Source organism: Neolamprologus multifasciatus, unplaced genomic scaffold (assembly GCF_963576455.1).
Source record: "Neolamprologus multifasciatus unplaced genomic scaffold, fNeoMul1.2 chr03_unloc_1, whole genome shotgun sequence".
NCBI lineage: Eukaryota > Metazoa > Chordata > Actinopteri > Cichliformes > Cichlidae > Neolamprologus > Neolamprologus multifasciatus.
In genome coordinates this window covers 1,305,697-1,319,463 of record NW_028181971.1, presented here as the reverse complement: position 1 = coordinate 1,319,463, position 13,767 = coordinate 1,305,697, and the positions used below count along the sequence as shown (strand labels likewise).

General features: G+C 40.3%; 1 protein-coding gene across 15 annotated transcripts in view; it reads right to left on the bottom strand.

Moving 5' to 3' along the window:
* LOC146490539 (stonustoxin subunit alpha-like) overlaps nucleotides 1–13,767 on the bottom strand; it is a 164,984-nt gene that overhangs the window by 108,821 nt on the left and 42,396 nt on the right. For 4 of the 15 annotated variants that reach the window (XM_085153001.1, XM_085153004.1, XM_085152997.1 and 1 more), the window contains exons 1-3: nucleotides 956–1,501; nucleotides 752–871; nucleotides 281–397 (exon numbers count right to left, since the gene is read on the bottom strand). The exons of 1 other annotated variant lie outside the window; for it this stretch is intronic. In XM_085153001.1, the coding sequence (XP_085009127.1) occupies nucleotides 281–397; nucleotides 752–871; nucleotides 956–1,044 (326 nt within the window). In that variant the 5' untranslated portion in view covers nucleotides 1,045–1,501. Of the gene's footprint in view, nucleotides 1–280; nucleotides 398–751; nucleotides 872–955; nucleotides 1,522–13,767 lie in introns of those variants that run through there. 10 more of the 15 variants (XM_085152989.1, XM_085152988.1, XM_085152999.1 and 7 more) reach the window with 8 other exon arrangements.

Below are 13,767 nucleotides of genomic sequence, written 5' to 3'. Positions count from 1 at the left end.
CTAAGCAGTTGGGATGGACTCTGTGGGTTCAGGGAAAAAAGGAATGATTTCACAAACAGATTAAAAGTGTCAATAAAACCAGTGTTTAGAGCTCTGTACTCTGGAGCCTGGTGCTGAGGCTAAACAGTCTGCTAAAACAATTGAGCCATCATTCAGAAAGAGCTCTGAGTCCCTCTGTGACAAACACTCAGGACCACTAATGTGGAGGCGTGGAGCAGGAGGACGAGGACAGGTGGAAGAAACCACTGACATTAAAGAGTTCATGTTACTAACAGCTCACCTCTCTGCAGAAGACACAGGCTGGACTTTAAAATTAATGCCACGATCATTAGACCGGTCACTCTTTAAGGACACACAGCTGGGTTCAGGTTCAGGTCCAGCAGGTCTATCATTGATCCTGTCAGAAAAAGAAAAATGTGTTTTTCATTTGCAGCCACAGAAGCTGAAGGAAACTTAAAATACTCATCATCCCAAAGAGAAACTTGTTTGCAGGCTGAGCATGAAGGAAAATCTGAACTAGTGCTGGCAGTGTAAGAACAGAGCGCCACCCAGAGGTAAACACATTTACACAGTGCAGGACTATTGACGGTCCTACTGTGAGCAGCAGGAGTTTAAATGTTGGACATGATTTATAGAATAAAGGAATTCCTCACTCCTTTGAGATGAAGTTTAGAGACCAGGAAACATCAAACAGTTCATTTAAATCAGACACCAACCTGAGATCAACGAGTTCATGTTACTAACAGCTCACCTCTCTGCAGCAGACACCAGCTGGACTTTAAAATGAATGAAGCGATCTTCAGAACGGTCACTCTGTAAGGACACACAGCTGGGTTCAGGTTCATGTTTGCGTGTAGTTCCTCGTTTCTTCCTGTGAATAATGATGGAGCAGTGATGTGAGTGCTGAGCTGTGACATGGAGAAGAGTCATGGACAGTTAGAGATGGTCATCTCACCTCTGAGCTTTGGTCTGGCTCTCATGTTCCCCACACAGAGTGCTTTTAGAGGGAGGGACTCCCTCCTCTCTGTCCTCACACTGATCCATGCTGCTGAATTCACATCAGCTCACACACACTTTCTACCTTCACCTGCAGAGGAAACACAAATCATTCATGTGCACATCAACTGAAATCCTCTATAACAAGGCGAACTGAACCTTGTGCTACATTAATATAATAATAAAATAATGTTAGCACATGGGAATAGAAACTTTGTTACAGTCTAAATTTTAATTCTAATCAATACTCAGCTTGACCATTGTTGTGTACGTCACAAGCAGAGAAACATAAAGGTAAGAAAAGCTGTATTTTGTTGCCTAAATTGTAGAGGGTGACCTTGCCTCTGCACCTAAACAGAAAAATGAGAACAGTCAGACATAAAGTGGAATTCAGCAGGTGGAAGAAGCCTAAGATGTAACCTGACTCTGACCATGAACACTACAGTCACTGTACTGCACTCCAGCACAGTAAATCCACAGCACCGCAACCTGACCTGTAGAGTGTTTGAATAACACGAAGGTCATTTACCTCAGTTTGTTCTGTGGGACATTTCACAATAAAACAAAATCATCAAATACAAATATCTGATTCAACAATGATCAGATAGAAATTACATGTAAAGTCTATTAAAGTCTATAAAACTTGTCCTTCACTCTCTTCTAATATGCCTACATGCTTATATAGGGTTAAACCTGTGGTTGCATTGTGCATTTAGTTGCAACTCATAACTTCAGCATCTGTATTAGAAATAACAGACGGCTTTTTTTGTTGTTTGGGTTTTTTTTGTTGTTTGGGGGCTTTTTTGGGGTTTTTTTTTTTTTGGGGGGGGGGGGGGCCTTGTTGGGAAAAACATATCTGTAATCACTTTGATTTTTCTTTTGAAGTTTAAAATAGATCAGTGCTAAAATCATGACAATATGAAACAAATTTAATGTTTATTAATGGATACAAGACTTAAATGAACATATCACTAGAACCCCGTGTAATAACCTCCACGTTTTACAAAAACCTGCCTATTTATGCAGTTTTTTAACAAACGTTTTATCAACATTAACCTTTATATTGAACTTAAACCTGTCTTCAGTTGGATTTGTGATGATTTTCAAGTTTCAGCATTTTTAAATGATCAGCATCCAAAATCGCATCATCATATTCACTTCTGTTTACGCAGGCATTTTAACATCCACAGAATTTGTAGATCAAGTTTGTTTGTTAAACTCCTGCATGCTTTTGTTTTGTTCCTGGTACTTTTAAAGGTCTTTCTTATTGTCAGTGCTGCACATGTGGATTTCATTCATCGCACTTGTTTTGACTTCTGAGTGTAGAGTCTATAAAAACTAATTTAAAGCTTTTTTCCCTCCAGCTTCTCTGTTATTGTCATCAGTCGGCCACGCTCACACAAATCCACCTAATATGAAGTTAATTAAATAATAAAAGGACTATGAATTATTGACATTTTAGTCCCTGTTGTTTTTAAACCTGTATTACTGCGCTATAAATGAATCATTATACTGTTTTGTTATAAGCTCAGTGATTCCAGCAGCTTCTCTGGGTTATTTCCATCAATTTAGACTCAATTTAGACAGTCAGCTATTACATTTGTTTAGATATTCCACTTTCTGTACTCCAGATTCATCAATTTCTGTGTTTATCAAAATCTTTAACCAAACTAAAGATATCTGTGAAATGGACGGTATATTCAGTTCATGTAAATATATCTGCATTTACTCCAGGTGACATCACTCCAGTTGTTTTGATGGTGGCTCCTAATATTTAACCTCCTCTTTCACAGAAGAGCTGCCTAATCGCTGAGTAACTTTGTTTCTTTTTTGATTCAGGTTTACTTGAGTGCACATGTATTTTGGGTTTAGTCAGTGAAGTAACTTTATGTAATTCAAAGTTCAATTAATTTTTATTTTATTCCAGTTCATCTGTTAATCCCCCCCCCTCTTTAAATCAGTTTGCTTCTGATTGCTCCTCTGTTACTTCTACAAACAGTATCTGCTGCTTAGGGCCACCACTTCCTCCACGTGTCGCTGCGGAGATTCAGAAAATGAATCTGAACCTGAAAAACAGATTTTCTATGTGTTTTATTGGAAATCTTTGTTTCTTATATTTTCTCCCCTGACATGTAGATCTGTACTGTATTAGAGTTCATAGCGGGAACAAAGATCCCAGCATGATTTCTCTGTTTGGGAAATCTTCCAGTTATTTCCTTGAACCTGGTTAGTGAACTGAGTCAGTGCTAGACTGTATAAATGCTGTTTCACTGGATGCTACCACATAAAACACATTTAGCAGCTCACCATTCTCTAAGGCTACGTTCACTCTGCAGGTCTTGATGCTCAATTCAGATTTTTTGATCAAATCTGATTGTTTTGTCTGCTCGTTCACGCTACAAATAAAATGTGACAGCAAACGCGCTCTAGTGTGAACGCTCAAAGCAGCCGCAAAAGAAGACGTCACACACAACGCGCTCTGTTTAGACCCAGACCAACAGTATGTTTGACTGATGGCCTTAACATAAAGACTTCGGACTTTATGTTTCCCAATTTTTGCTTTAAGTTATAAAGTTATTTTGTTATTTACATTTGGCCTAATAATGATCCTTATTGCTGTTTTAGAGGAGCGCTGCTTCAAAGGATAGCTGCAGATTTCTGTCAGAATCTGCAGATTATACAGAACAAATAAAATGTTCACGTTTCTCCAACGTTGTCTTCCCAACAGTTTCACTGAATGGACAGGAAGCGTTCACGATGTCTTCTCCAGCGCTGATAATTGGCGTCTGTCTCGTGTCAGTGACGTAAAAGACGGATTTAAAGTGACTTGACCATCAAACAGCAGCTTTCTGAAACATCAGATATGTATCAGATTCAGGACCACATACGAAAGTGACCCAGATCGGATTTGAAAATATCAGATTTGTGCCGTTCACACTGTCACCATGATGGATTTGGGTCACATAGGGTCAAAAAAGTCGGATTTGATGCGCTTTCGCCTGCAGTTTTTCGACCAATAGGAAGGGCGGGGATTTTTGGTGTTGTTGTTGCTCACAGGCTTTCGAGCGTTTTCCTTATAAAACGTAGTTTTTACCGTTTCTTCCTGCAGTAAATATAAACAACGACAGTATTCAGGAAGAAAAACAAACATTGCAGATATTTTATCATAACTCTGGTTTTACGTGGCCGATCAACACAATTTAAAAACTGGTATAAAGTCCACACTTTTCCCGTCAGTTGTTCCGTCTGTCCTGCTCACATCTCCAATGGTTGTACACGTTGTTATTAACGTGGCTTCACTCCACATCAGCCGCTTTGCTAAAACACCGGCACATATTTACTTTAATTTCAATTCAGGTTAGATTCTTTTTGTGTGCGCAACACAGATTTTCTCTGCGCAGAGACCGTGCCAACAGTGCGCAATTGCGCACGCGCGCAGCTTAGAGGGAACATTGCTTACAAGGTGACTACCAATAAAAATGAGTGTGCTTCACTCTCAGAGCTACGGTGATTCAACCAGTAGGTCGAATGACTTGATAATAAAAATATTTGTTTGATGCATTGCATTGAGGGGCATTGTCGAATTTGCAGGGAAACAATAACCACAGATCAACTGTTCAAACCACTACTGTAGGGAGCCATGTTATGAATAATAAACTAATAATAATACTAATACTACTACTAATAATAATGTTCATTTAAGTAATTGTTTTTGACTGAACATCACATATAATGTAACAAGCAGTAAATTCAGGTTAAGTGCATTATCAGCATTTGGAGGAGCTCCTTATCCTTCTCTTTACTGCTCACCTCTGACAAAGTGTTCACACAGTTTGCTAGCTTCTTTCAGCCTGCTAGCTATGCTAACAAGTCTACTACACACACTTGACTCGGTCACATGACAGACAGCAGAGATAGCTGCTCTGCTAGCTAAGCTAACTCACGTTAAAGGTCAAAGAAATGAGGCGATGCTGCTGGGAGTTATGTCACACACTAGCAGAATTTAGTTATTCAGCATAATATTTAATCCTTATTATCTGCTCCTCTCACCTCTGTTTACATCTGAAAACAAGAAAATTTAGCCAACAGTTTATTAGCTTTGGTGAAATTATAAACAGGCATCAGCGCGGTCACCTATACAGTCCTTTAATGCTGGAGCAGCAGGAACACCAGTTAATCTGAAATCTCCTTTTCTCTCTAAAAAAGTGACAGCAGACTGAGTCAAAGACAGAAACCTTATATAAACACCAAATATTCACTTCCTGATCCAGGATTCAAAGAGGATGTTGAACTTACTCAGCTTCTTCTTCTCATGAACGTCTTCACTCTGCAGCTCTCTGCTGTCTGGACCAGGTCTGTGTAGAAACAGAGAAAATCCTCTTCTCCGTCATCAGTCCTCTGTGTCTGCAGGCTGCGTCAGATTAAACACTTCACACCAGCAAAGAGTCTGAAGCTCACAGGTCAAAGGTCAGCTGCTGCACCTTTTCTGATATTAATTTGATCAATAATTAACCTGCAGCAGGTTTCTGCTCCAACTCCAACACACAGAAAACAACCCTGAGAACAAATCAGATGATGTGTGGGTGTGTCTGCAGGCTTCAATAGATGAGCATTAAACACTCAGCAAAGAGGCTGAAGCTCAGAGGTCAAAGGTCAGCTGCCACACTGTATATAACAATTCACTTTTGAACAGTAGATAGCCTGTAGGCGTCTCTGCAGTGATAAACAGTTTACACATTAAACACTGAACCATAAAAGAAGCTTAAGCTGCAGCTCACAGGTCAAAGCTCAGCTGCTGCACCCAGTTATGAGGTTAAATAAATCATTAATCATGATCTTTTCCCTCTCAGCACTTTCACTTGGCCTTGGGGTGTTTTGTCTGAGCTACACTGTATGTTTCAAATGTTATAAATAAATTGGGAGTTAGGGCTGGGCAATATGGCCTAAAATCCATATCGCGGTATAATTTGAAGCACGTGCGGTAACGATATATATCATGATATATTCTTTTCTTCTGTATAACGTATTTTCCACACTATAAGGACTTAAAATCCTTTAATTTTCTCTAAAATCGAGAGTGTGCCTTATGTATGAATTCTGGTTGTGCTTACTGACCTCGAACCGATTTTGGCTGCAGAAATCTGTTAAAAAATGTTTTAGTACATCTTTGGTAAGCCGCATTGCTTGATGGATTGTCAGAGCATTACGGCTGCCGTAGTGAGGAGCTTCGCGGAGTAATCTGGGTCCAAAACTCCGTCAGCTTCAGGTCCCAAAGTCAAACGAACACTGAGAGTTAAAAACAGTCTAAATTCTTTCATCTTTAATAAAATCATCAGCGTTGCTGCTTTACCAGGTGTAACAATTAAGTTTAACATACATGAAAACAGAATTTATTAAATTTAACGGAGTTAGAAGTTAGCAGGAAGTTAGCTCGCTAGTTTCCACCTAAACATTTCATACCATGTTCTGACAGAGATTTTTGAAACTAATTCAAACGTACAGCTCTGCTACCACTTCCAACATAAATGAAGACAGAAAACTAAACAGCAGTGGCTTTTGCAGGGTTACTGAAGTTGGACTACCTGGTGTATAATGTTGTGCTACGTGATTGCTAGCGACACAGCTATGTTAGCATAACATTAGCACAGTGAAGCTGGAGGATGAACGCCAACTTTTTGGCGTTCATCAAAAAGTCAACTCACAGCCAAACCGGTTTACTCAGGAACAAATAAAACACTGAAATGAACCAAACATTAACATTTAGAAGTGATCTAAGTGACTTATATATCATGTTTAACCTCAGTAGTGAAATCTCTATTAATAAAAATAGTGTACATGTACATGCATGTACATACCTTAATAAAAACAAGCAGGTGAGATGTTAGAACGCTTTTATTTTTATTTTAGTGGACACTCAATACAATAGACAGCTGCTGGGGTTTGTTTAACCTGAGTAGCGAAAAGACCGCGGGGGGGTTGAAAACGATGTGCCGGGAGTCCGCTGTTCTCGCCGGCTGTAATGATCCTCGACCTCGCTGTCTGCTATGGAGCTGGCGGGTCACAGACGTCTCTGAAAACGTCGGAGCGTGTTTGCAAATATATGATATCTTGATAAATCGAGCAGATATTTGAAGTTTACACAGCTACATTCTCGCTTGAAATAACTTAAGTTTATTTTGTGACCCAGAAAGAGTAATATTTAAAAGTTTTTAGCCCCGCTCGTCTGCCATTGCCGCGTTTGAGTTTTTGATGAAATGCATTCTGGGATATTTAGCTGTACCAAGTCCACACAAGTCACCACCGATGCATGCTCGATAAAACGGGCGGAGCGAGAACTCGGCTTGATGCGTACTTCGAATTGGAACAGTACTTGGTCTCCGACTGATGACGTATCATGAGTAGACGAGAACGCAAGTACGCACAAGTACGCATATTGAGAAAGGGCCAAAATCTCTATTGTCGACCAAATTTAATCGATTCTATCGTATATCGTTTATATCACCCACCCCTACTGGGAGTGATTTGGTTGTATTGGTTTGTTTTTTGGTTTTATGTTTTCATGTAGATGAATGAAGACAGATTCACTCTTACCTTTTCAAAATGGCTATAAGGTAGACTAGGTCTATGCTTTTCTGCCTCTTCACAGATAATCCCAGTGATTTTCCCTTGGTCTGAAATCTCACCTGATCTTGTGATATTGAGAGTCATCTGCCTTTGAGGCAGCTAACCAAACAGTGTTCTCTAAACTCTTTAACTTTAATATACTTTGATATATTTCAGATTTCTGAGCTCTGCTCTGACTCCGTGCCAGTAGCTCCTTAATATGACTTTAGTTTGATCAATAATTAACCTGCAGAAAGTTTCTGTTCCGACTTGCCGAACAACCCTGAGAACAATTAATATGATGTGGGTGTGTCTGCAGGCTTCAGCACTGTGAGCATTAAACACAATAAAAGACTCACAAGTTCCTGCTCAAAGGTCAGCTGTCTTTAGATCAATCATTAACCTGCAGCAGGTTGTGGCCTGATGTGTTTGTAAGAGTTTCACTTTCAGGAGGAGAAGATTTAAACGAGTCACATAAATGTGAACTACAAAGTCTGTGACACACAACTTAGTGCAAACTGCATGAAATCTGACCTGAAGAAATCCAGTCTTCTGCCTGTTGTGGTTGTGACAGTTGCTTGTAGGAGAGTTTGTTTTTAGGAGGTGGAGATGTTCTCAGAACGAGTGTGTCATCGTCTCTTTGTGTAGACGCTAAAAGCTGTGAGCCAAAACTCTCTGCTCTGAAACTCTTCACTCAGTCCTCACGCTGAGAGTTTAGAGGCTGAACTTCTTGTTCCTCCATAACACTGTTTTCATGACACAGCAGAAATGAGCTTCTGTTTCTCAGCAGTGCGCACACAGAGAGCCACTCCTCTCTGCTCAGTCTGAACAAATCAAAGTGAAACGTCTGTGAAAACACAGCTGCTGATCAAACTGTGTCAGATTAATGTCTCAATGTTTCACTGTGAGGTTAAAAAATACATAAAAATGATTTAAAGAAGTAGGAGGCAGATTTTCACAATAAGAGCACTTTGTTTTTAATTCAGTTAATGTCAAACTGTGATCAACACCTCTGTGTTGTCTCCGTCTCTGAGCAGATTCAGGCATTACTCAAATAATAAAGGCTTTTTATTACTATTATACTTTTCATTAGTCTCCAGGTTGATGATTATAAACAGAATTATTAAAGTTTTTATCATTTCAGGCTGAAAATCAACATGAATTTGGTTCTAATCAAAGAAGCTCCTTTAATGTGTGTCATTAAAACCCTCACACAGACTTAAAAAGGCGACATTAACATTAAAATAAATGAAAGAAGCTTCAGCTGAGAGCTTCATGCAGTCATCATAAGCAGCTCATAGCAGTCACAGATCTTTATTACGCAGCTTTGCAGGAATTAAAGTGGCTGAAGTGTCAGAGTTTGAGTGAGAAGCTGCTTTATGGACAGCTGTACACACTTCTTTATTATTTCTTCATAAATCAAACACACAGGTTTGTCTGTAGATGATTTAAAGTGTGTCGTTGTGCAGTTAAAGCTGTTTGTGTGACGCCCTGACCTTCTGTGAATGAAACAGCCAATCAGATCAATCAGAGAGAGAGCAGGAAGTGCTGTGTGTTTGTGACAGAACAAGGAAACAGTGATGATGATGAACATAAAGATCCTCTGATGACGTGTTTGTGTTTCCTGTTACAGTAACGCTTGTTCATCTGTTGCTCTCCTACACTTTCCTATAAATAAAAGAGAAAAAGTCCGTTTAGTTTCATTTCCTAAAGCTCAGAGTTACACTTTACATTCCTGCAGTCACATCAACAAGCTTCACTTTGGTCCAACATCTACATGTTAACATGAAACACAGAGAGACTCAGAACATCTGGAACATCTGCACTTTGACCCAAACTGTTATAGCCAGGATATTTTCTACTTATTTCTTATGTTGGACCTGTTTGAACTGTAAACGACCTGTAATCATCTGTAAATGGTGTGAGGCACACTGAGGCCACCTACAGGGCAGCTGGGGAACAGCAGGGATCTGAAATCATATGACATGTTAGTGAGGCTCTACTCTCCTGTCGGTGGCGCTGTCACTTGGTGTTCGCTCGCTCTGTGGTATAGTATCGCTTCCTGTTCCTGCTCAAACACAGTGGTGTTTCTGAGTAGCTTATTTGCTTAGCAGTTTAATTAACAACTTCTAAATACATTCTTTTTTTTCACAGTATAATCTTCACGTGCTTCATCCGAAGCACACTTTCTGTGTACTCACTACCTAATTTATAGCCAAAGTATTCACTCACTGTCTCTGTACTGTTTCGCTAGCTTAGCTCGTAGCCGACCCGTTAGCACCATGGCTACTTCACCTGTCCCTTCTGCACTTTCTTGCTCATTGTGTCAGATGTTTAGTTACTCCTCGGCCTCCTTTAGCGGTAATGATATCTGTAACAAATGTAGCATATTTGCAGCTCTGGAGGCCAGGATTACTGATCTGGAGACTCGGCTTCGCACCTTGCACTCACCCTTAGCTAGCCAGGCCCCTGTAGCTGGTGCAGCCGAAGATAGCGTAGGCCCCAATAGCTGTTCCCCGGCAGACCCCAAGCAGCTGGGGAAAGGCTGGGTAACGGTGAGGAGGAAGCGTAGTCCTAAACAGAAGCCCCAGGTACACCACCAACCCGTTCATGTGTCTAACCGTTTTTCCCCACTCGGTGACACACCCGCTGGGGGTCAAACTCTGGTAATTGGTGATTCTGTTCTCAGACATGTGAAGCTAGAGACACCGGCAACCATAGTCAATTGTCTTCCAGGGGCCAGAGCAGGCGACATTGAAGGAAATTTAAAACTGCTGGCTAAGGGTAAACGTAAATTCAATAAAATCATAATTCACGTCGGCAGTAATGACACCCGGTTACGCCAATCGGAGGTCACTAAAATCAATATTGAATCGGTGTGTAACTTTGCCAAAACAATGTCGGACTCTGTAGTTTTCTCTGGTCCCCTCCCCAATCAGACCAGGAGTGACATGTTTAGCCGCATGTTCTCCTTAAATTGCTGGCTGTCTGAGTGGTGTCCCAGAAACGATGTGGGCTTCATAGATAATTGGCAAACCTTCTGGAGGAAACCTGGTCTTGTTAGGAGAGATGGCATCCATCCCACTTTGGATGGAGCAGCTCTCATTTCTAGAAATATGGACAAATTTATTAAACCCCTCAAAACATGACTATCCAGAGTTGGGACCAGGAAGCAGAGTTGCAGTCTTACACGCCTCTCTGCAGCTTCTCTCCTCCTGCTACCCCCCCAAAAACCCATCTCCATAGAGACTGTGTCTGCTTCCAAAAAGACAAAAAACAAACTAAAAACCAGCAACAAACAACTTAAACATTTACAAAGAAAGAACAATACAGTATCCACATCTGAACCAAAGAGTAAAACAGTGAAATGTGGATTATTAAATATTAGGTCTCTCTCTTCCAAGTCTCTGTTAGTACATGACTTAATAATTGATCAACAAATTGATTTACTCTGCCTTACAGAAACCTGGTTGCAGCAGGATGATTATGTTAGCTTAAATGAATCAACACCCCCGAGTCATTCTAACTACCAGAAATCTCGAAGCACAGGTCGAGGGGGCGGTGTGGCAGCAATTTTTCACACCAGTCTATTAATTAATGAAAGACCAAGACAGACTTTTAATTCATTTAAAAGCCTGATGCTTAACATTATCCACCCCAGCTGTGAAACTCAGAAACCAGTCTTACTTGTTATCATCTATCGTCCACCTGGGCCTTACACAGAGTTTCTGTCTGATTTCTCAGACTTTATATCTGATTTAGTTCTGAGCTCAGATAAAATAATTATTGTGGGTGATTTTAACATCCATGTAGATGCTAAAAATGACAGCCTCAACATGGCATTTAATCTGTTATTAGACTCAATTGGTTTCTCTCAAAATGTAAAAGAACCCACCCACCACTTTAATCACACTCTAGATCTTGTTTTAACATATGGCATAGAAACTGAACATTTAACAGTGTTTCCTGAAAACCCTCTCCTGTCTGATCATTTCTTGATAACATTTACATTTACAATAATTGATTACGCAGCAGTGGAGAGTGGACTTTATCAAAGTAGATGTCTTTCTGAAAGCGCTGTAACTAAGTTTAAGAATATAATCCAGCCACTGTTATCATCGTCAATGCCCTGTACCAACACAGAGCAGAGCAGCTATCTGAACGCTACCCCAACAGAGGTCGATTATCTTGTTAATAATTTCACCTCCTCACTACGTACGACTCTGGATACTGTAGCTCCAGTGAAAACTAAGGTCTCTAATCAGAAGTACCTGACCCCGTGGTATAATTCTCAAACACGTACCCTCAAGCAGACGACTCGTAATCTGGAGAGGAAATGGCGTGTCACAAATTTAGAGGATCATCATTTAGCCTGGAGAAATAGTTTGTTGCTTTATAAGAAAGCCCTCCGCAAAGCCAGAACAGCTTACTATTCGTCACTGATTGAAGAAAATAAGAACAACCCCAGGTTTCTCTTCAGCACTGTAGCCAGGCTGACAAAAAGTCAGAGCTCTTTTGAGCCAACCATCCCTTTAACGTTAACTAGTGATGACTTCATGAACTTCTTCACAAATAAAATTTTTATCATTAGAGAAAAAATTACCAATAATCATCCCACAGATGTAATATTATCTACAGCTACTCGTAGTTCCATTGATGTTAAGTTAGACTCTTTTTTTCCAATCGATCTTTCTGAGTTAACGTCAATAATTACTTCCTCCAAACCATCAACGTGTCTCTTAGACCCCATTCCTACAAAACTGCTCAAAGAAGTTCTGCCATTGATTAATTCTTCGATCTTATATATGATCAACCTATCTCTAATAATCGGCTATGTACCACAGGCCTTCAAGGTGGCTGCAGTTAAACCTTTACTCAAAAAGCCATCTCTAGACCCAGCAGTCTTAGCTAATTATAGGCCAATCTCCAACCTTCCTTTCATATCAAAAATCCTTGAAAGAGTAGTTGTCAAACAGCTAACAGATCATCTGCAGAGGAATGGTTTATTTGAAGAGTTTCAGTCAGGTTTCAGAGCTCATCACAGCACAGAAACAGCTTTAGTGAAGGTTACAAATGATCTTCTTATGGCCTCTGACAGTGGACTCATCTCTGTGCTTGTCCTTCTTGACCTTAGTGCAGCATTCGATACTGTTGACCATAATATTCTATTAGAGCGATTAGAACATGCTGTAGGTATTACAGGTATTGCACTGCAGTGGTTTGTATCATATCTATCTAATAGACTCCAATTTGTGCATGTAAATGGAGAGTCCTCTTCACACACTGAGGTTAATTATGGAGTTCCACAGGGTTCAGTGCTAGGACCAATTCTGTTTACATTATACATGCTTCCCCTAGGCAGCATCATTAGAAGACATAGCATACATTTTCACTGCTATGCAGATGACACCCAGCTCTATCTGTCCATGAAGCCAGATAACACACACCAATTAGTTACACTGCAGGAATGTCTTAAAGACATAAAGACTTGGATGGCCACTAACTTTCTGCTTCTCAACTCAGATAAAACTGAGGTCATTGTACTCGGCGCTGAAAAGCTTAAAATTTGGTATCTTACTCTGGATGGCATTACCTTGGCCTCCAGTAACACTGTGAGGAACCTTGGAGTCATTTTTGACCAGGACATGTCCTTCAACGCACATATTAAACAAATATGTAAGACTGCGTTCTTCCATTTGCGCAACATCTCTAAAATTAGAAATATCCTGTCTCAGAGTGACGCTGAAAAACTAGTTCATGCATTTATTACTTCCAGGCTGGACTACTGCAATTCATTATTATCAGGATGTCCAAAAAACTCACTGAAAAGCCTTCAGTTAATCCAAAATGCTGCAGCAAGAGTACTGACAGGGACTAGAAAGAGAGAGCATATTTCTCCTGTTTTGGCTTCCCTTCATTGGCTTCCTGTTAAATCCAGAATTGAATTCAAAATCCTGCTCCTCACATACAAGGTCTTAAATAATCAGGCCCCATCTTATCTTAATGACCTTGTAGTACCATATCACCCTATTAGAGCACTTCGCTCTCGCTCTGCAGGCCTACTTGTTGTTCCTAGAGTATTTAAAAGTAGAATGGGAGGGAGAGCCTTCAGTTTTCAGGCCCCTCTTCTGTGGAACCAGCTTCCAGTTTGGATTCGGGAGACAGACA